The 24581-nt window shown below is 38.0% G+C and overlaps 1 protein-coding gene and 1 long non-coding RNA gene across 2 annotated transcripts in view; both read right to left on the bottom strand.

Annotated features, from left to right (window-relative positions):
• Nucleotides 1–24581, bottom strand: part of LOC142149622 (uncharacterized) — a 276122-nt gene that overhangs the window by 238734 nt on the left and 12807 nt on the right. The window contains 2 exon segments of the mRNA XM_075204945.1: nt 848–1396; nt 6280–6599. Coding sequence (XP_075061046.1) covers nt 848–1396; nt 6280–6599 — 869 coding nt within the window.
• LOC142151021 (uncharacterized) lies at nt 10089–16538 on the bottom strand. Its single transcript, XR_012691124.1, has 2 exons — nt 16265–16538; nt 10089–12477 (listed from the first exon to the last, which is right to left on the bottom strand). It is a non-coding gene; the product is annotated as an uncharacterized LOC142151021 (long non-coding RNA).

The raw sequence follows: 24581 nt of genomic DNA, 5'->3' as shown, positions 1-24581 counted from the left end.
TGAATTGCACGAAGTTAACTAGATAACTAACTTTATAACACAATAGCCGTACTATGTTCCTTAAGAACAGAAGCGTATAATCTTGCGAGTGTACGCCATGTTACGTTACTGCGCAGTTCATGTATATTTTGCAGTTGTATGCAGAAGGAAGGAATTATATTTGATACCAATTGTATTTTGTGGCTCTCCATAGGGGCCACCCTTCTTTGCCCACAGAGAGCAGACCCATTTTAGAGATCAGTGACACCAAGGAGTGCAGCCAGAACAATTAAGACCACTGTGTATGTGCAAACAAAAGAAAATATAGTCCAGCGCTCTAAAGAAATAATATGCAGATCACTCTGTGCAGGCATGAACATAAATAGAAGAAAAAGAAAAAACAACCAATAGGGCGCTAACGGGATTACTTCCTTAGGGTGCTTCACCAACCACCGCTACAACAATATGCAGATACTGTTACTGCTAAAAAGGTCAAAACTTAGAATAAAAATAAAAGAAGAGCACTGTTTGAAATAAAAAAAAGTAGTATAAAATCCAATCTATTGATTTTATTAATATATAACAATTTTAAATAATATAAAATAGTCATACATATCTAATAACACAATATATAGATCCTAGTGTAGGCAAGTGACATTTTCTAAAGGCAAAATGCAAAATACAGACATCCAAACTCACTAAAGATATTCAATTAGCTCACATTAGATCAGTCTCTTTGGGGGGTGGTTTCATCAACCTCTGATGAAACCGCCTGAAAGAGGCGACGAAACGAGTCAGAAATATACTAGTTGGCAAGTGTATTAATTTTTCGAGCTCTTCAAACACTAACGCTCACTGTGGTCTTTACATTCAGACCATTTAAATGGTTTCTGTCCTGTGTGAGTCATCTGATGTTTTAGAAGAGTTGACCTCTGAGTAAAACATTTACTACACTCAGAACATTTAAATGGTTTCTCTCCTGTGTGGATCATCTCATGTACAACAAGATTTGACTTGTGGAAAAAACACTGGCTACATTCAGAGCATTTAAATGGTTTCTCTCCTGTGTGAGTCATCTGATGTTTTAGAAGAGTTGACTTATGAGTAAAACATTTACTACACTCAGAACATTTAAATGGTTTCCCTCCTGTGTGAATCCTCTGATGTTCGACCAGCTTTAAATTCACATTAAAGCACTTGCTACACTCAGAACATTTAAATGGTTTCTCTCCTGTGTGAGTCAACTGATGTCTTACAAGAACTGACTTCTGGGTAAAACACTTGCTACACTCAGAACATTTAAATGGTTTCTCTCCTGTGTGAATCCTCTGATGTACAATAAGCTTTGATTTCTGGGTATAACATTTGCTACACTCGGAGCAATTAAATGGTTTGTCTCCTGTGTGAATCCTCTGATGTGTAATCAGTTTTGACTTACATGAAAATGTTTTCTCACATTCAGAGCACAGATAGGGATTCTCTACTTTTAGATCCATCATGTGTTTGACAACAAATTAGTTGTAGAAAGTTTCTCCCATTCAGAAATGAAGTTAGCTGCTATAAAGAAGAACTGATGACTGTAGTATATATGACTTGTAGGTGAGTTTTTGGAACACTGAGATGCTCAGAGAACAAGGACCTTCCCAAGATGTCTTCTGTTATTAATGGGAATCCTGCTCATTAATTCACCTGTAAGCAAAAAGAATGTTAACATTTAGCAGCCTAATCATTACATTAATGAAACTACTGGAATAATAGTAATGTTATATTGGATACAGAACACAAAAATGTTTTTTACACTAACAACTATGACTCAGACATTGACCATTGTTTTTATTTTTGTGTACAGCGATACAGAAACATACATACTTAAATTAAATATGTGAAGGCCAATCTGTACTAAATAGACACCCACAGACTCACTAGTATTTAACAGTTTACATCTATAGATGTAGGTGTTTCACAACAAGTACACTAAAGAAGTAAAAGTATTAAAAATTAAAATTAGACACTCTGTAGTAATGTAATATATAGTCAGTAAATCATGCAGCAGCAACCTAAAGAGGGTCCTACCCAGTACTAGAAATGTGTATCTAATAAAGTGACCACTGAGTACATATCTATATATCTTCACAAGAATAAACTTTGTGGCGCTGACTGATTACAAAATAATAGTAATAAACAAATAAAAACCAAATAAATTAACACCATACAGGAGGCTGCTCTTTCCTTAGACAACTGTTTCAGTTATATCTACAAAGTATCACACAAGAAAAAGCACCAAACAATGAATTATTATCAAACAATTTTAAATAAACAGTGATGTGTTCTAATCAATATGTGTTGTCTTCTTCAAACAATTGGCTGAAAGTTCTCTTCAAAAAAGTTTTATTCATACAAAAGAAGTTTTTCTATATCTAGCTACACCAGAACCATAGGAGAAAGCAGATACATATAATGTACAATGTATCATCAGGATATATAAAGTTCAACACATGTTTTCCCAGCTTTGTCTTGCAATAACACTTTTACTAATGGATAATACAAAGTACAGAATATACAATGCACAGTAGTGAACGCTAATAAGTGTAATTATGTATGTATCAGTATATTCTTATGTATAATATAATTACCTTACTCTGAAGATTTCTCCTTCTATCTCTTTCCCTCCTGATCATTCTTACTGTTCCATCCTTCCAGCTCTCCAGCCACCAACTCACTAACACTGGGCTGATACTGCCTATTTATAGTCATTCCTCCCCATCTCTCTTCAATAGTTCCCGGGATGTCCAGAAGGTTCTCAGACTGTTTGTCTACAGGTCTCTCATGTAAATCTCACTGATATGTAAATGAGGTATAAACATTCCTACTTACTACAAAGGAAAATTCTAATTAGACCTTGGCAGGTGGTAAAATCTCACATTCTAATTAGATCAGCGCAGTCTGACATCCTGTTATGTCAACAAATGGACCTATTGTTTAGGATTAATCTATTATCTAGACAGAGAGTGTGAGCAGAAAGGTATGTTCTGAATATCAATAGTAACACTAACATCAATATTATTCATTGTTAAAAATAAACCATAACAAAATATATAAGTAAATTAATTTGTAAAGGCAGATTATTAATGATATTCATCTAGATTAAACTAGAATTATATATATCAAAGAACCCACTTTAAAACAATCAAATTATTTTAACTGAATAGAAAACTCCTCTTCAATTGTTAAAAAGCAGGTGATAGCACCCTCGGGAGCATGATTCAAAGATTTATGTACACAGTGATTAGAAATAGCCGTTAGGATACTATAACAGATAAGTTAATGTCAGCAGAGTTCATAGAACAGAGTTGAATAGCTCGCTTAGCAATGCATGAATATTTATAAACATTACCATACATTTGCAATATATGTATAAATATGGACTTTTCTAGGTTTTCACTTAAATTCTAATAAAAACACTGAAAAGAAAAGTTATTATTATTAAAATACAGCAAATATATCAGCTATGTCTTTTTTTATCTATACTAAAATTTGAACACAGGGTCTTACTGCCAATAATTATTAGCTCAGTATAAGAAAATATACATCAAATTATTATTTATTTTTTAGGTGCGATAAAAGGTCTGCTGCACCGTACTTGACATATTGAATAAACAAACACAAACAGATAACAGGGTAATGTAGATTAAATTATTTACAAGACAGGAAGTGAGAGTTATTGTAATGTCCAATGTGCAGTAATCCTGAACTCAAGAGAACAGGGCTAAGGAAGCATGCCAAGAGGTAGCGAGACTGATGGAATAGTAGAAAGAGTACACAAGGAAAGAAATCCCTCCACATGAGAAATTACGTCCTAAAGGAACAAAGAAGAAATAAATAGGGTGGTTCCGAGTGGGGGAATGGAGATGGTAGACAATAAATGGGAGGTAGAAGGAGGGCTGATAGGCTTCAATGAACAAATTAGTCTTAAGGGCATGCTTAAAGCTTTGGAGAGTAGAGATTAATCTAATAGGACATGGGAGATCATTTCACAACTGGGGAGCAGCCCAGACGAAGTCCTGGAGGCAGCAGTAGGAAGAGGTATTCAGTGAAGTAGTGAGGTGGCAGTCACTGGCAGAGTAGCCACAAGTATTGGATGAGAGATTTGTATTTTAGGAGTTTAAAATTTAATTCTGTAGGCTTCAAGGAATCAATGTAGGGACTGGCGGAGAGGGCGTCAGAGATAGTGCAGAGGGAGAGAGAAATAAGTTGTGAAGCAGCATTGAGGGTAGATTTAAGAGGGGGAAGGTTGGAGTTGGATAGGCCAGAGTGAAAAAGGCTATAGTAATCAAGGCAAGAGATTACAAGGAAGCGAATACGAGTTTTGATGGCTCCCATGTGAGAAAGACCTGGATCTTGGATATATTCCAGAGGTGGAAGTAGCAGGATTTTGAGAGTGAAAGTATGTGAGGTTTGAAGTAAAGAGAAGAGTCGAGGATGACCCCCTAGGCAGCAGATTTCAGGGACAGAAAGGAGGGTAGTGTTATTAACAGAAAGAGAGGGGGGGCGAGGGTGTCCTGTAGGGGGGGGGATTATTTCAGTCTAGAAATATTAAGTTTAAGAAAGCACTGGGATAGTCAAGATGAGATGACCATGTGACAGCAGGAGACACAACAGATACTCTGAGAAGCAGACAAGTCTACATCTGAGGGTATTTTATTAAGGAGGCACCAAGAAAATAATCAGCCTTAGAAATGTCAAATTTAGAAAAATAAATTGGATTACTTTTCATCCAATCTTTCCCTTGACCTATTTTTTTTTAAAAAAGCAACACCCTATTTTTAAAATTCAAACAATACAGTAAAAAGTTCCAGTTTTCAGCCAAAGCTAACAGAAGGCACAGGGAAATGTCCGCTAAAATGTCTGTATAACCGCTCTGTATGACTTAGTGGGATGTAGCAGCCAAACAGTCCCTGACAGTGATTTGAGGTAGTGACGAAGTCTATTATTCTGAGTCACAATAGGGAATAGCTCTGTGTCTCACAGTCTGGCATATCGTCTCACATGGCCGGTTAGACCAAATATGGAAAGAACAGACTGACAGAACCAGAATTCCTGCTCAGCCTTCCAATGAAGTAGCACACTCTCAGACAGTATGCACCCTAGTTTTATACCATGTTGTAGTAATATTCCCTATAGTGAACTCTATTGTGCCAATATATTCTGGGCTGACTTGGGGCTATATTTTTCTTATCTGTCCCAAGTTAATAGGGCTCAGTGAGAACATCATCAAATTGCCTTCCAACCCACACAATCTGGAAAGCTTGTTAAGTCCCATTGATTAAACAATAAGCCCACATTATCTCTGGCTCCCAACTGCCTAATTTTCAGAAACCACTAGGTAGACAATATGCAAACATAAACAGTGAATTGCATGGAGTTAACTAGATAACTAACTTTATAACACAATAGCCGTACTATGTTCCTTAAGAACAGAAGCGTACAATCTTGCGAGTGTACGCCATGTTACGTTACTGGGCAGTTCATGTATATTTTGCAGTTATCTGCAGAAGGAAGGAATTATATTTGATACCAATTGTATTTTGTGGCTCTCCATAGGGGCCACCCTTCTTTGTCCACAGAGAGCAGACCCATTTTAGAGATCAATGACACCAAGGAGTGCAGCCAGAACAATTAAGACCACTGTGAATGTGAAAACAAAAGATAATATAGTCCAGCGCTCTAAAGAAATAATATGCAGATCACTATGTGTAGGCATGTGCATAAATAGAAAAAAAAGAAAAAACAACCAATAGGGCGCTAACGGGTTTACTTCCTTAGGGAGCTTCACCAACCGCAGCTACAACAATATGCAGAAACTGTTACTGCTAAAAAGGACAAAACTTAGAATAAAAATAAAAGAAGAGCACTGTTTGAAATAAAAAAAAGTTGTATAAAATCCAATCTATTGATTTTATTAATATATAACAATTTTAAATAATATAAAATAGTCATACATATCTAACGACACAATATACAGATACTAGTGTAGGCAAGTGACATTTTCTAAAGGCAAATTTCAAAATACAGACATCCAAACTCACTAAAGATATTCAATTAGCTCACATTAGATCAGTCTCTTTAGGGGGTGGTTTCATTAACCTCTGATAAAACCGCCCGAAAGAGGCGACAAAACGAGTCAGAAATATACTAGTTGGCAAGTGTATTAATTTTTCGAGCTCATCAATCACTAACGCTCACTGTGGTCTTTACATTCAGACCATTTAAATGGTTTCTGTCCTGTGTGAATCATCTGATGTTTTAGAAGAGTAGACTTCTGAGTAAAACATTTACTACACTCAGAACATGTAAATGGTTTCTCTCCTGTGTGAGTCAACTGATGTCTTACAAGAACTGACTTCTGGGTAAAACACTTGCTACACTCAGAACATTTAAATGGTTTCTCTCCTGTGTGAATCCTCTGATGTACAATAAGCTTTGATTTCTGGGTATAACATTTGCTACACTCAGAGCAATTAAATGGTTTGTCTCCTGTGTGAATCCTCTGATGTGTAATCAGTTTTGACTTACATGAAAATGTTTTGTCACACTCAGAGCACAGATAGGGCTTCTCTCCTTTTAGATTCATCATGTGTTTGACAACAAATTAGTTGTAGAAAGTTTCTCCCATTCAGAAATGAAGTTAGCTGCTATAAAGAAGAATTGATCACTGTAGTATATATGACTTGTAGGTGAATTTTTTGGAACACAGAGATGCTCAGAGAACAAGGACCTTCCCAAGATGTCTTCTGTTATTAATGGGAATCCTGCTAATTAATTCACCTGTAAGCAAAAATAATGTTAACATTTAGCAGCTTAATCATTACATTATTGAAACTACTGGAACAATAGTAGTGTTATATTGGATACGGAATACAAAAATGTTTTTTACACAAACAACTATGAATCAGGCATTGACCATTGTTTTTATTTTTGTGCACAGTGATACAGAAACATACATGCTTAAATGAAAACTGTGAAGGCCTATCTGTACTAAATACACTCCCCACAGACTCACTAGTATTTAACAAGTTACATCTTTAGATGTAGGTCTTTTTCCAGTGAATAAAATTCACAACAAGTACACTAAAGAAGAACAAGTGTTAAAAATTAGACACTCTGGAGTAATGTAATATATAGTCAGTAAATCATGCAGCAGCAACATAAAGGGGGGTAGTACCCAGTACTAGAAAGGTGATTCTAATAAAGTGACCACTGAGTGCATATCTATATATATATTCACAAGAATAAACTTTGTGGCACTAACTCATTACCCAATATTAAGTGATAGACAAATACAAATCAAATAAAGTAACACCATACAGGAGGCTGCTCTTTCCTTAGACACCTGTTCCAGGTATATCTACAAAGCATCACACACAAAAGCACCAAACAGTGTAGTGTTATCAAACAAATTTAAATAAACAATGATGTGCTCTAATCAATATCCGTATACCAAAAGAAATTAGATATAAATCTTATCTGAGATATCTGTTGTCTTCTTCAATTATTTGGCTAAAGAATATATTCCAAAAAGTTCTACTTACAAAAAAGATAGCGAATATCTTAGCACAGATTTTGACGCTTTTCATTGTGTGATTCTATTACATACAGTATTTATGATACATACATATCATTTTTTATTGATATAATTATTGCCACACAAAATTCATTATCATATATACAATAATTGGCTCATGAGAATATTTGGACCTTAATCTTAATTGTACAACCAAATTTAGTTTATACGATTATGGGAGAATACACTTATTACAATACTATATCTACAACATAATATCTCCAAATATTTGTGTATATATCAGTACATTATTATGTATAATATAATTACCTTACTCTAAAGATTTCTACTTCTCTCTCTTTCCTTCCAGATCATTTTTACAGTTCCATCCTTCCAGCTCTCCAGCCACCAACTCACTAACACTGGGCTGATACTGCCTATTTATAGTCATTCCTCCCCATCTATGTTCAATAGTTCCCGGGATGACCAGAAGGTTCTCAGACTGTTTGTCTCCAGGTCTCCCATGTTTATCTCATTGATATGTAAATGAGGTATAAACATTCCTACTTACTACAAAGGAAAATTCTAATTAGACCTTGGCAGGTGGCAACATCTCACATTCTAATTAGATCAGCGCACTCTGACATCCTGTTATGTCAACAAATGGACCTATTGTTTAGGGTTCATCTATTATCTAGACAGGGAGTGTGAGCAGAAAGGTATGTTCTGACTATCAATAGTAACACTAACATAACTAAAATGAATTGCTAAGAATAAACCATCACAAAATATATAAATAAATTAATTTGTTATGGTAGATTATTAATGATATTCATCTAAATTCAGTCAGAATGATAGAAATCACAGAACCTAATTTAAAACAATCAAATTAATTTTACAGAATAGAAAACTCCTTTTCACTTGTTAAAAAGCAGGTGATAACACCCTCAGGAACATGATTCAAATATTGATGTATGCAATGATTAGAATAAGCCGTTAGGATAATATATCAGATAAGTTAATATCAGCCGAGTTCAGAGAACAGACTTGAACAGGTAACTTAGCAATGTCAATCATTCATAGAATCGAAGATTGTAAGGAGACAGTCAGTATAAAGGTGATTAACGTTGAGATCTAAAACCCTTCAATTACCAGTATTTTGGCTTAAAATGACAGGGAAAAATCTTCTCACAATACATATTGAATTTCTCAGACCTTATGTCCCTCCAAGTACCGTGAGCTGACACAGCTCAAATACTGAAAGCAGAGATCTACTTCTGAGAATAATGTGACCAATCCTCATGGAGACTGTAGTAAGAACCTTGACACGTTTCTGTGCTGTTGGACTTTCATCAGAAGGATGAATCCAGGTGACACAGTCTCAGTATTTATATGTGATGTATTCAATCACAACTGATCACTAATCACCTGTACAAACGGAAAGACGAATGTCTAATACTTTAAGTATTGCCAAAAGGCTCAATGATATTTCATATATAAAACTGAAAACATATATTAAACATGCATTAAAAGATCATATATATATATATATATATATATATATATATATATATATATATAAATGTATGTATGTTTTTTTATATATATATATATGTGTATGTATTTATATATATATATATATATATATATATATATATATATATATAAGAACATAGATAGGGCGCCAAAATGGTGTAGTATTGTTTGTGTCAACAGTACTGAGAGATACATATAGATGAAAATATTAAAGGAAGTTCACTATCATTTATAGGTGGAAGTGACAGTCTCACAAAAGATATAGTGCAAATGTGAACATATATGGCAAATCGTGAGCAGAGAGTTCATGCAATCCCAAGGATATCCTTTCCAATACGGCAAATGCGTACCAAATAAACAATCTTTAGCGCTTATCTGTATAATGAGCAATTTCTCCAAACATCCCATGATAACTCCGATAATGGCACTTCTTGTATAGCTGTGATCTCTATAGATGCTGCTGAGACATCTCAGCAGTACACAGAATAGGTAGAAAGAAAAACCATCATAGTGTAACACTGTAAATTCAGCAGATTTATTGCACTGAAAATAAGTATCACACTTACATAAGGACAAGTATAAAATGCTTATCTGGGTTTCTTTGTGACATCCATCAGCAAATGGTATCTTCTGTCTGGTTCAGCTGTTACATCCAATAGAAGCTAAGTCACAGTGTCAGCTCCAGATCAAGAAACAAAGAATAAATAGTCGCACAATAGAATCTCTAGTGCTCAACGCGTTTCGTCTGTGTATTTCTCAGACATTAGATGGTGCATGATCAAATACAGCGGGTGAAATAAGTATTGAACACATCAACATTTTTCTCAGTAATTATATATTTAATGGGGCTATTGTAATGAAATTTACACCACATGTCAGCAGCAACCCTTGCAATCCACACATGCAAAGAAATCAAACCATTGTCAGAGATGACCTAAACGGGTCCTTTCTCCTGAACTCCGGCTGCTATACCTTGTGGGTATCGATCGATAGAGAGACAGACAACTTCAGATGTTGGGCTGAAAATGTATCTGGTTCTGACCAGCCCTAAGTCAGAGTAGCTTTATTTATACATAGTTTCACAGAATAAGAGAGATAAGGAATGCAAGGTTTCTCAAGGCAACTTGTCCATGTCAGCAGTTTGTGGGCATGTTGTAAAGCAGATGTCTTATCTCAGTCACGTAGGCCTCAAGTGGGGGTCGTGGGCTCCTGGTACCAAACTTGCTGGATGTGCACATTCTTGAGAAGAGACATGTTGGCGAGAAAGAAATGAATGTAAGGCAGAGTTCATGGAGAATATTCTGCAGCTTGCAGACTATTCTTCTTTCAATAGTAATTATACAAAATGCATTACATTAAGAAGTTCATAAAATGTATATCTCTCACATAAACCCCTCTTTTTATCATTTTTATAATTACCCTGCCTATCCTTTTGGTGTGCATGAAGCACTCCTGCACCCGACCTACTTCATTCAATTCAATGGAACCTCTAATAGGCCCTTAGAGGATGGTAAAGATACATTCAATCAGGTCTATGGTTCATGTACACCTAATTCTTAAAAATAATAAAAAAGAAAATGGGAAAGACTGAGGGGGGAGAGTACAAAAGAGCCTTAAAGCTCGGAGAGGACAAGGTAAACCTCTGATACTGGTTTGGGCTTTACATGTCTTTTAAAAGACTTTTTATTCAGAATGAGATAATTTCTGCACCTTTTCAAACAACATTGGAAAAAACATAAGCTTAGTTTAAAAATGACATATAGCAACAACAATAAAGCGAATATCTTAGCTATCCATATTAAAATGCCTGAAATCCATGCGAAAATACCTTTGCCCCAATTGCTAGGATTTAACCATGAGAAGGCTGATGTCCACCAGCCATCATTAACCGTATCAGGGTCAAAATTCTCTTTCCTGAAATTCTCCTTCATTTCTTTGGCTTCTGTCATGTACCTGTCTATTACTTCTTCTGGATTATCAGTGTCATTTGTTACAAAGTTACAACAATGTATTCCGTATTCTGTTTCTAGGGTCAAACAGTACCCTCCTGACTGAGCAGTGATGTAGTCTAATACAAGTTGATGTTGTATTAACTGGGTTTTCATCGCCTGCAGTTCCTTTCCAACATACCTAAAGGATTTGTCATAAATTTCTGTTATGTTATCTAAAAGTCCTGCAACCTTTAATATCATATTATAGTTTGCCATGTACCCCATTGTTCCTATTGAAACGATGTTGCCAAATCCAATGCCCACATTGTGCCCTTTGGACTTTGCTATGAAAGGGATATGTTCAGTATCTATTGTCTTAATTTCCCTTTTCTCAAGCCTATGGTCCTTTTTATTCCTGAATACTCCTCTGAGGTCATCATGGGTCATGACATAGAATTCAGGAACCAATCTGGCCAAGTAGCATACCCCTATGGAATTTGGGGGGAGCCACCTGTAGGCATTGCGTCCACACACATAATAAACATCATCTGGTAAAAGGTAGGGGATATCATAAAACAGGCAATATGTAGATACCTGTTGTCCTAAGTGACATGAAGTGTCATTTTCTGCTCTGTCATTGTCAAAGGCAGGCAGTGTGCCGTTCCAGGTGAGATTATATCTATCATATTGACATTTTATACACTCCTGGCTCTTTGAAAAAATAGTACCTTTTTCGGTTTTCATCTTCACTGTTTGGTTGCATTCAGAATTACAGTGTGATAAATAAGGTTGGGTGAAATTCACTATAACTTGACAGCGTGATTTAGGGACGGACCCTAAAGGGAAACTCTTATTTTGGTAACTAATGCGTATTTGGCCATATGGGGTCCATATTGACTCATTTATAGCCCTATTGGATTCTATTCCCTTATTGAAACAATATTTTGGTCTGACTCCATTCGTGTTTAGTTTTACTACTGGGTATCTGGTGGTTTTATACTTGTGGCTGACCATGCGTCCACATGAGAAGTTTCCCTCTCTTATTTTAGTCAGCTCTTCACTACTCAAAGGTATGGGAACCAGAGCTATATTTTTACTGATGGAAGGAGTACGAGAACATACCCAGCAGTTGCTGGTATTGGTTATTTGACTAATGGCTTTGTGCAAGTGTGCTATAACCTTCTCTGGCTCTTCTAAGTTAGAAAAGGCTGTAGGAAAACATAGAAAAAGAACAATTTTTTTAAAAGGACCTTACTCCTCTTCATGGTTTTTCCTGGGTCACCGTAGCCTTTTTTCAGTGGCTGGCGTGGATCCAAGGATCCTTTCCTTCAAGTTTCACAGAAGTGGGTGTAGTCAACAGAACTTGATATGGCCCCTCAAATCGTGGTTCCAGAGACCTCCTCACGTGTCTTTTTACGAAGACGTAATCTCCTGGCACCAGGGCATGTGTTCCAGTGCAATCCTCTGGATCTGGGATTGAAGAGAAAACTCAAGAATGTATGTTAGTGAGGGACTTCTGTAGTTCTTTCACATAACTAGTCAGTTCACCTTGGTGTTTCACTAAAGATTGTGGAAAATAACACCCTGTCTTTGGCGGCCCCCCAAACAGTATTTCATAGGGGCTCAGCCTGTGTTTCTTATTAGGTGTTGTCCTGACTGAGTATAGGGCGAGGGGAAGGCATTGCAGCCAGGGCATCCCTGTGCTTTTCATGGCTTTCTGTATTTTGAGCTTGAGAGTGCCATTTAGCCTTTCTACCTTGCCACTACTCTGCCGGTGGTAGGGGGTATGGAATGCTTGAGCAATCCCCAAGTCTGACATGATAGATGTCATCACTTCTCCTGTAAAAGTAGTACCTCTGTCTGATTCAATCACCTCTGGAACCCCGTATCTACATACTACCTCAGATAGCAGCTTCTTGGCTGTATTTTTCACTGTGGCTTTGGATATCGCCCACGCTTCTGAAGAGACTGGAGAATAGATCAGTAGCTACTAGGACATATTCATATATTCCACATTTGGGTAGCTGAATGTAATCTATCTGTATGCGCTGAAAGGGGTAGAGGGGTTTAGGTGTCACCCTGGGAGGTACTGTTACTGTGTGACCAGGGTTGTGTGTGTTACAGATGGCGCAGGCCTTTACCAGATTACTGGCAGCTGTGCTGAAGCCTGGCACGATCCAGTGTCTGAATACAGAGTTAATTATTGCGTCTTTTGAAACATGGGAAGGCCCATGCACTAGAGCAGCCAGTGTAGGAAAAAGGACCCTAGGGAGACAGTGTCTGTCTGTTGTGGCCCATATGCCCTCTATGTGTTCCGCCCCCCTCTTTTTCCACTCCTCTCTTTCAGATACTGCTGCTTGCTTTTGGAGGATTTTTAGCATTTCCAGATCTATAGGGAGGGTGAGGGTTGTGGTGGACACTAAATAGTGTTGTACTAGCGGTAAGTCTGCTGCAGCTTTTGCAGCCTGGTCTGCTAGTCTGTTCCCTCTTACCTCCATAGTCTGCTCTCTGGTGTGTGCTTTTACCTTTATGACTGCCACTTCCTTGGGCAGTTCTAATGCAGCAAACAACCTCAAAATAATTTCTGCATTTTTAATGGGTTTACCATTAGAGGCCATAAAGTGTCTGTTCTTCCAAATACTTTGATAGTCATGTGCAACCCCAAAGGCATATCTGGAGTCAGTGTAAATGTTAGCTGTTCTCCCTTCTGCATACTGACATACACTTATAAGTGCTTCTAATTCAGCTTGCTGTGCAGATTGCCTTGGTAGGAGGGGTTGCTGGAGTACAATGTCTGTTTCTGTTGTAACTGCATAACCTGTTTTGGGAGAGCCCTTCTCATAGTACCTGGACCCATCTACAAACAGGAGTAAATCAGGGTTGCTAAGAGATGTCTCTTTAACATCCCCGGGAGGTTTAGTTTCCAGATCCATTAAGGCTAGACAGTCATGATCACAGAGAAAATTTTTTAGTTGTGTTTCCTGCTTTGTCACAGTCTCAACACTCTCTATATTGTCTGTGTCTTCAGCAACACTTTCTATACTGTCTGTGTTTGCAGCGTCTATAGTGTTTCTGTCTGTGTCTTCAGTGTTTGCAGCATTTATACTGTTACTCCCCTCTTTTATATCCATGCAACTTGGGAACAATGTTGCTGGATTTAAAACTGTGCATCTTTTTAGTGTAACGTTTGAGGGTGTCAGTAGTGCTACTTCATATTTAGTTAATCTAGCCACTGAGATGTGTTTTGTTCTGGCTTGATTCAGTATTTCTATGACTGAGTGTGGTACCTGAATGGTGAGAGGGTAATTCAGCACTATGTCTGCAACTTTTTTTTAGCAATAAAGCGGCTGCTGCTACTGCTTTTATACATGTTGGGGCTCCCACTATGACAGAATCTAGCTTCTGGGAGTAGTACCCCAATGGTCTTTGTCTGCTCCCATGCTCTTGTGTTAGTACGCCATGAGCGTGCCCTTCTTGTTCATGGCAGAACAAGTTAAACAGTAGTTCATAGTTAGGTAGCCCAAGGGCTGGGGCGCTTGTGATTAAATCTTTGATCAGCTCAAAAGCTGCTAATACGACACTTGCTTAAAAGTTTCTCTTTGTAGCTTAACTGTGACACCAAGCGTTCCATGCAATGAAAAACTGATTTCCTCAAAGAGGCAGTCCCTAATCTCACAAACAGGGAATTTCAAAGTGACGAGACCTGGGCGAGTGTTCAAAGCCACTCCTTTCTCATCATCTCTTTGTAAACCAAATATTCACACATATTTCCAGATTCTGTGATTTCCATGTTTACAGTACAAATATATATTCACAATTCTCGCTCACAGATGACATTTTATCTCGTAACAATTCTTTATGGGCATAACAAACCCTCCTGATTTCTGAGAACATTTATCAGCGCCATTTTACACAGATAAAAACAGCTTGTAATATCTCTCCATGTAAAGCTCACTCCCACAATTCTCAACTTCATTAAAGAGAAAGCTATTTTTCTAAAAAAAAAAATAAAAAAAAAAAAATTACTTTGTTCAAATATAGAAACGGCTTGTTGGACCCCAGCCAACTTTGTTCTGACACCAGTAATAGTGATAATGTACATTATTTACAGTCTTGTGACGGACCAAAGACTTTAAAACTTCTTTTGCATCTCTTCAAAAACATTACATTTACAACTGTACAGCTTTTTCAACCTTGAAACATGTCTCTTGTAAAACGGTCAAGACAGACAAACATGGATCTCCCTCACACGCAGTAAGACGGAGATAAAACTCACATACAGAGAAAGAAAACTTAACTGCTATCTTCCAGCCTACTGCTGTGGAACTACATGTCCCAGCATTAGACTAAATACACATTAGCTTCAACATGCTAATATCAATCAGCACTCAGGACATATTTTTCCTATTGAAAAATAGAAACATACTTGGACGAACCATTTTATCAATGTTACATACATTGTCAGATAACAAAAAACACAGAGTGCTTCTTATCTCAACACACTGAAATCTTTTACACAGAATAAGGGAGGGGCACATCTCACTCTTCAGCTGCGCAGCATTTAAACATACATTTTTAGTACACAACCTACTTGATTCATTGTTTTAGTCATTATATCATTTAGCTTGTGATACATTTTCTATTTCATCAGTGTCACTTAAATTTGTTAACTGTAACATATCACAGCAATCATTGTCATTCTCTAATTCTTCTGACAATTTTACACCATGCAACACATCTGTCAAAATAACCTTTTTCTTTCAGTGCTTTCTCATTGTCTTTAATTAGTTGTTTCAAAAATGGAACTTTTAATGTACCGTTCTCAGACACCCCTGCAGCTTTGAACAGTTTTCTCATCCCTTTTATGAAATCCTTGCCTTTATGCTTTCGCATATACTTTATGGGGTCTAGATCCCCGTACTTTTCGGATTTCTCTCCTGTCTTGGACCCTTTATTTCCCATACTGGGATTACCTTATGGTCCAATATATTTTAAATGAGAAAACTTTTATTTGTTCCTGTCTTGCTTTACAACAAGTTTGCAGCTGGTCTGCCTTTCTGAATGTTCCTGACTACTTTCATTAAAATCCAACAAAAAACACAATCAAGTATACAATCAAGATTATTTGCAGGGTCAACTGTGTGATCTGACTGAGTTCTGTGGTGTTATTCATGTGCATATATGTATCAGGTGTATGGCATAGAGAAGACAATATATCAATACATGTAACAATACAAGACAGATTACACACAAGTACCTTGATACTCTTAATAGTATCTGTTGCCAGAGTTCAGGGATCTCCGTCAATCAGACTGCAGTACCCTCGAGCTGGGATAATTCCCCCTCCACAGAGACAGCTCTAAGAGCAAAAATAAAGCTTTTTGCTCACCAGCGCTGGATTAACGTCTGTCTGTCTGGAAAGGGAGAACCCCGTTGTCGGGAGGTCTGATGTATTGGAGATGCCGGCATCGAGCCCCCACTGAAACTGTCAGAGATGACCTAAACGGGTCCTTTCTCCTGAACTCCGGCTGCTATACCTTGTGGGTATCGATCGATAGAGAGACAGACAACTTCAGATGTTGGGCTGAAAATGTATCTGGTTCTGACCAGCCCTAAGTCAGAGTAGCTTTATTTATACATAGTTTCACAGAATAAGAGAGATAAGGAATGCAAGGTTTCTCAAGGCAACTTGTCCATGTCAGCAGTTTGTGGGCATGTTGTAAAGCAGATGTCTTATCTCAGTCACGTAGGCCTCAAGTGGGGGTCGTGGGCTCCTGGTACCAAACTTGCTGGATGTGCACATTCTTGAGAAGAGACATGTTGGCGAGAAAGAAATGAATGTAAGGCAGAGTTCATGGAGAATATTCTGCAGCTTGCAGACTATTCTTCTTTCAATAGTAATTATACAAAATGCATTACATTAAGAAGTTCATAAAATGTATATATCTCACACCATTGATGTCCATAAATTAAGATTTCTGCAATAATGTAAAATGACACAGGGAAAAAGTATTGAAGACATGAAGAAAGGGAGGTGCAAAAAGGCATGGAAAGCCAAGACACCAGCTGATATCTATTAGTAATTAGAAAGCAATCCTGCCAGCTGGTTCAGCCAAAACTGATGACCTATAAAAAAGTGTCTCATTACGAAGGTGTCACACAAGAAACATCTTATGATGGGTAAAAGCAAAGAGCTCTCTCAATACATTTGCTACCTTATTCTTGCAAAACATACTGATTGCATTGGTTACAGATGGATCTCTAAACTGCTGAATGTTCCAGTGAGCACTATTGGGGCCATAATCCGGAAGTGGACAGAACATCATTCATCATAAACCAGCCACTACCAGGTGCACCTCGCAAGATATCTGATAGAGGAATGAAAAAAATTATCAGAAGGGTTCTCCAAGAACCAAGGACCACTTGCGGAGAGCTTCAGATAGACCTGGAATTAGCAATGAATTCAAAGAAAACAATAAGTAATGCACTCAACCGCCATGGTCTGTATGCACGCTCACCATGCAAGACTCCTTTGCTGAAGAAAAAACATGTTGAAGCTTGGTATAAAGTTTGCTGCACAACATTTGGAAAAGCCTGTGAAATACTGGGAGAATATAGTGTGGTCAGATGAGAGCAAAATTGAACTCTTTGGATGCCGTAATACACACCGTGATTGGCGGAGAAATGGCGCTGCACATCACCCCAAAAACACCATACCAACGGTGACGTTTGGAGGTGGGAACATTGTGGTGTGGGGCTGTTTTTCTGCACACGGTACTGGCATACTACATATGGTTGAAGGAAGGATGAATGGAAAAATGTACCTAGACATTCTTGATAAAAATCTCCTGTCATTTACCAGGATGGCAGCAGATTTGTAATCTGTAATGTTTTGTCATTAATAACTATATTATTAACAGGTCACATCAATTACATCTTTTTTTCTGTGCGTTGTTTTGGAACTTGATATTCCACATATGTATGGGATGTATCCCGCAGTGTATTGTCTGTTAGAGCAGAGCACACATAGACCCGTATTCATCAACACACGTATCTTTACATCCGCTCCTTGTTGTATATGGATGTGCGCATACCCGATGGACGTCTGTTTTTAAAAAAACGCACATTAGATTACATTACCCTAACACTTACCTTTCATGACAATCGGCATTGACGCTTTAAAAGTGGTGATATCTCGGGCGCCATTCTAAATGATGTCAAAACACCCTGCCGGCATTACTGGTGGTCGTGTTTTCTCATCAGACTGTCGGGGACTTCTTTTGTCATTATGAAGGTCCGTCTGCATTTATTAACTGTCGGGCAAGTAGGTTTTGTTAATTCTTTTGTCGTTCTACTCACTGTCGTAAACAATGTTACATGGGTGAAAATTATAAATGCTATGGGGTAACTGGAAATATTGAAGACACAGAGACCAGATTGAACAGTCACAGGGAAATTCTTATTGTTTGGTAACCAGTTTATTTGCAGAGTCACTTTTGTGTAATGCTGAATATGGATACTTGATGTTTTCTCTGTCTCATGCATTGAAAATGAAAATATACCCCAAGGTCGTTGTACTGTACACTGTATATGTTATATTTTACCTGACCTGTATTTGTTATTGTCATGATAAAGCTAAAAGTCAGAAATTAATTATGTCACCTGGATTTCCTGCAAAACACTGGGCTCACTTAGAAAATAATAAGGAAAACACTAGTACAGAGAGCCTCATGTTCTTCTATTGTCGAAGTCGTATAATTGGATGAACGAAAGTATATTGGTTAATATTGTTTTGCCGTGCAATAGCGATCCGTACGGCACGTAACGCGTGGCATGGTGCGATCACACGGTAAAATATGCACGCACGCACACGCACTATAACATTTAGTTTCATATATATATTTATAGATTACATTCCAAAGTGATTTATGAGCAGACAGTATTTGGTTTATTATTAGTTTATATACTATGATTATATGTACACTTTAGTGTTATCTAAGGTTCAGGTTATGGGAAATGTGTCATGTCTGATATCATACTAATCCCCTATTCATCAGCAGCTGTCCGGTTCCATCGCCGAAGAGTTCGCATATTGCATACTCTAGTTATTGATGTTATGGAATAAATAGCCAAATTGATATCAGAATGTGAAATGCTAATTAACTAATTGTAACTGGAGCACATCCCCTGGAGAGACGTACCCCACCTTTGGATTCCTTAGCCTGAACTAGCCTATGACCTGTTTTCCCTTAAACCACCCTTGTCTGGACCTATAGAAGCAAGCTACGTCATCTCTATTGTTCACTGTGTAACACTGACTGTATATATAATCATAGCTGCACCCCCAACAGCCTCAGTCTTCACTGATCACAGTATTTAAGGGTGAATCACTGTTCACTGGTGCCCGTGGTTAGCGCAGCGCATCGCAGCGGTATGTATGTATCTTTTTGGTATTGGCTGTACTGTACTGTTGATTATATTATAATAATACATTGAACTGTTAACTTTTTACATCTGCTAAAATAAATCACTTTGTGCATTAGAAACACAATACAATCGCCTATGTAATTCTTATTTGAAAACTATAGAATTACTTTAATACTATCTTTGCCCCTAAACCATGTCATCTATCAGGTATTCTGAGCTGTTCTCTGTTAGTGACGTGTGATGGCGGGTTTTTTGAAAAAAGCACCTGTATCATGGCCTTTTACTATTAGCTACTTTCAAAGTCAGGAGATTTGACATCACAAGCCCTATATAAATCACTTGCCTGACACTTTTTTTTTGATAGGGTTTTGAGGAGAAAAGAGATAGGAGCTTGGAGGATTTAGGATTGTGAGAGTTGTTTTTGAGCGGTCTCGTGCTGCGATTTCTGATTAGAGTGTAAGTAGTCCTGTGTTCTTTTACAGTATTGTGCCTTTATTTTCTGATTTAATTTCTGTCTTGTATTTATTGTATTTGTCTAGTCCTTTGTCTCTGGTACTTGTGTGTGAGTGTGTTGTGAGTGTTTCAGTAGTTAGTCTACTTTGTCCTTAGTGTTTGTCAGTACTCTGTGTTACTTGTTTTTGTATATTACTGGACATTATGGCCAGAGATAGGAGGGGGGCAGAGGGAGAGGAGAGGAAGATGGAGCTGGAGGGGACAGAGGAAGGTGAGGAAGGGTTAGAGGAGGCAGGAAAGAGCAGGAAGACCAAGTCATTTGGGAATGTGAGATTTTCTCATGACTAGAATTGTCTGTTAGTGAACAATATTGTTCCCTGCTATTAAATAATTTTAGGGAACCTGGCAGCCCGTGCGAGGCCGTGAACGCGGTGCGGCCATTAAAACGGTCAGTGGCTCACTGCCGCAAAAGATTTTCAGATATAAAGAGGAGACTTAAAGAAAAAATGGCTGAGGAAAGAAAGTCAGCAAGACGAGCAAGTTTTGGACCCCCACTTTGTGTGGAATACACTACATATGAGGAGAAGCTTCAGGAGATACTGCCCCGGGAAATTGTAGAGGGGGTCAATGTGCAGGATACAGATGCACCTTCATTTGGCCAACCAGCTGGTGAGTTATTTGCAATTTGTACTCTAACAGATATGCAAGTACACATGACTTTTTATAAAAATTTATTTGTTTTTTCCAAAAACATTTTTCAAATATACTGTATATATTTCAAATGATTATTGCTGCAAATACATTATATGCTTTATCTAATACATCCAGATTCGCCTGTAAGAGACTCCGCTCCGAATCCAAGGTCTACTCCTCCACCTTATGTGAGGGATTCTGTCCCTGAAGAACAAGCAGGTACGTGTAGTCTGTTTGGGGGAGAAACAATGGTGTTAGATGTTTTTATGTGCAAATGTTGGTGTACATGTTATATATCTTGATTTTTATATGGTTTGCAATGAAAACATCATGTACTACACAGAGGGAGAGCTAAAATAGTAATAGCTTACCCAAGAGCACTGCCTTGCAGCATTTTGCTGCCAGCACCATTATATTTGTGTATCCAAATAATTTGCTTTTCCCTCACCCAAACATAGTCCAAATGTAGCAACACTACAGAACTCCTGTGGTGCCTTATAAATAAAGGATAATAATTTTAGAACCAGAGTGGCCATGAAAGGGCATAAATGGCAAATCTAACAGAGCGAAGAACCCATAAGTGAAGCATATGAAAGCAACCAAAAGTAGCTGACAACCCTCATATAATGTGAAGAGTGTCATTATGACATAAATGTGAGTGACCACTAGAGGGTGCAGCTAGAGGATCGTGGCACAATGGAAGCATAATACTTTTTTATAAGACATATAAAGCCAAGGTGACTACTAATATCCATATTACAGGTAAATTATACAGTGACAATTAAAAGTCTCAAAATTCAAAAATTATTTTATGAGGTCAGTAAATATGCCTTGTTGGAATTTGATGAATCCAAGTTTCTGCAACCTTCTGTTATCTAAGCTTGTTGACTCACAAGGAGTAAGCTTGGACTGCTTTATCATAGAAGTGCTACTGTGTATTTTTAATGTTAATGTTTGTTAAAAATAGGTCAGGAGAAGGACTGGATGAGCAGTGATCCAATTTGGTTCCCTAAATTTGACATTTTTTTTTTTTTTTTTAACTGAAATAAAGTTTATTGAATTTTCTAAGATAATTCCAATGGATACAAAAAAAAAAAAGAAATAGGGAAAGGGTAGGACATAAAGGGGAAAGGGGTACATAGTGGGGACGAAACACAACAATATGTCATAAAACACCAGCAATCTAGACATGTATCACTTTGTAGTATTTAAATATAATTATAGTCAGTTGACAAGTAAAACTAAAGATTGGCACTCTAAACATAAGTCACTTTAACTTTACAATACGGAGACTAGTCCATTCCATCCTTGTACCTAGGCCCAAAAGCAAATATTTCTTAAATCAAGGCAGGAGACACTGAGTCGGAGATATCCAGCCTATGGGGGGACTGGGATGGGGCCCCACCTCCGCCTGTGACGTAATTATGCCAGCTACGCCATTTTACTAATGGGGAAGTAGCTGCCGTAGAATACGGAACTCCTAGGGTCTCCATCTCAAAGCTGAAGTTCACTTTAGATATCACCTTAGCCAAAGACGGGGGAGACAGTTGTTTCCAGGCCTGAGCTATAGCAGCTCTGGTTGCAATGAGCACTTGGCCCATCACGTACCTGTCCCAGGAGGGAACGGAGGGGGGATAATGATGTAACAAAGCAAGCTCTGGGGAAGGAGATGTAGGATATCTAAAAACCTTTACCAACAACTGGAAAACCTCTAACCACAGGGGTTGTAGGACTGGGCATGCCCAAAAGATATGGAATATATCCCCTCTTTCAGTGCAATTACGCCAACATGTCGGGGGTACTGAGGGCCAAATTTTGTGCAGTTTCTCAGGGGTCACGTACAATCTATTCAGAAGTTTCACCAACATTTCAGTATGATTAAGGCATTTAGACATTGTGAAAGAGTTTCGAAAAATACGTTCCCATTCCTCCTCCGTGAATACTACCTGGAGATCTACCTCCCATTGGAGTTGAATTTTCGATTTGGTGATAATGACTTGCGAAGTTAAAATATTATACCAGGTAGTTATGCTAGCTTTGTTGTAACTCTTTGTCAAGTTTACCTGATATATAGCCGGGGGGGAAACTATGACTATACCTCTGAATGAGGGCTCTGACAGAAAGTGTCTAAGCTGAAGAAATTTATAAAAGTCGCTCTTCGGCAAATGATATTGTTCACTCAACTGAGAAAAGGAGGAGAGTGTACCTGAATTAAACAATTGGCCTAAAGTCAGAATCCCCCTAGATACCCATCCCGACAGGTTTAAGTCAGGAATCTGTTTTGATGCTGCTTGTATTGAGACATTTTCCGTGGGTCGAGCAAAACCCTCAGGGCCTTCACACAATCGGTCCCAGACTATCAAGGCGTCCCTGGTGAGAGCGGGCAGGTTATGGGCTTGCGGTCTCCATTCCCGAGGAGCCCAAACTAGATCAACTAAAGGAAAATCAGGATTACGAGCCTTTTCCAGGCCCACCCATGGCTTCCCACACCCTGGGAGGAACCAATCACGCATCTGAGAGAGTAAACAAGCATCATGGTATTTTCCCAGGTCGAGGAGGGCCAACCCCCCCTGTGCTTTCTTCCTAACCATACGCTGCAAGGCCATCCGAGGCGGCCTAGCCTTCTAAATTTGACATTTTTAAGGTTGAAATTGTTTTAGGGCATTGATGCTGTCCTTGTGAGAGACCTCAAATGTAGCTTTGTGCAATTTTTAAGAGTATTTCTGGTGGTAAGAACCGATTGTCATGATAAACTCTTCCCCTCCAAACATCTCTGACCACATCAAGAGATAGACCTCAGCTCAACCACAGTGCTCTACTTCTGATCTTCCACTCTCTCCCGCTCTTTAAACCTTTTTCCACTCCCATCTCTAAGACTTCTCCCAATATGCTTCCAACCAATGGAATTCCTTTCAAAACTCATCTCTTCAAGCTTGCCTACCGCACTCCCTCCTAGACCATCATGTCCACTCCAACTATTTCCTCTGTCGACCTCATCCACTCATGTCCTATCTGCATCGACTGTCTCTCATTACTCCCTCTCTCTAGAATGTAAGCTATCATGGGCAGAGTCCTCTATTCCGTAAAACTCATGTCTGTCAGTCTCATATGACTCTGATATGGCAGAGTCTTCTGTTGTTTGTTCACTCTCACACATAGAACTCATACTTGTATCCATACTAGCCTTATGCCAGCTCATGAGTATCCATGTACATGTTGTTATACTTAATTGTATTTATGTATATGTTAATATGTTTATTATATTCATGTTTGTCATATCTGTAATATGTGTGTTATATTTGTAAGCTGATTGTCCAGCGTTATGGAATCTGTGGTGAACTATATATAAACAATGATGATGAAGATGAGGAATGTCGTCAGAAGTATTAAAATGAAATAAGTCTGTGATGGAGGCTTCAATATCGAGAGCTAAAGATCAAATTAGAAGCAGTGATTAATCCAACCGCATTTAGTATTGTTGTAGGACGTTAATGAAATGAAATGATAAGAAAATCCGCCATAATGTGTCCATAAAATGGGAACAATCTATGGGAAGGTTGTCCATAATGGGCATTGCTATATGGGAGTGGTGGGTACAGAATAGTTATTATTTATTTACATTTTTTTCATGCAAATAATGCAGCTCAAGTAGGACAGTAATTTTATGCGATGCCCTGGAGGTGGTCTGACGGTATTGGAGCTGATGGATATGTATATATATATATATATATGTATATATATTAATATATATTGTTATGTACGTATTGTCGCTAACCAATAACGATTGCCGAGTCTCGATTTGTGTTTCCAACGCACAAAAATTTATTCGCAAAAGGTAGTATAATATGTTCAAGCGAAGTGATAATAAATACAGCCGTTACTTATCGCAGGCGCTCTGGATCCAGTGCAGTCATTCAATCCTGAAGTCTGGGGACAAGATGTTTGAACACTGGATGAGAAGCTGCTGCTTATATGCACACAGAATTACAGTAATACAATGG

This window comes from Mixophyes fleayi, chromosome 4 (genome assembly GCF_038048845.1).
Source record: "Mixophyes fleayi isolate aMixFle1 chromosome 4, aMixFle1.hap1, whole genome shotgun sequence".
NCBI lineage: Eukaryota > Metazoa > Chordata > Amphibia > Anura > Limnodynastidae > Mixophyes > Mixophyes fleayi.
Note: the sequence above shows the minus strand (reverse complement) of the source record. Positions and strands in the feature narration are given on the sequence as shown.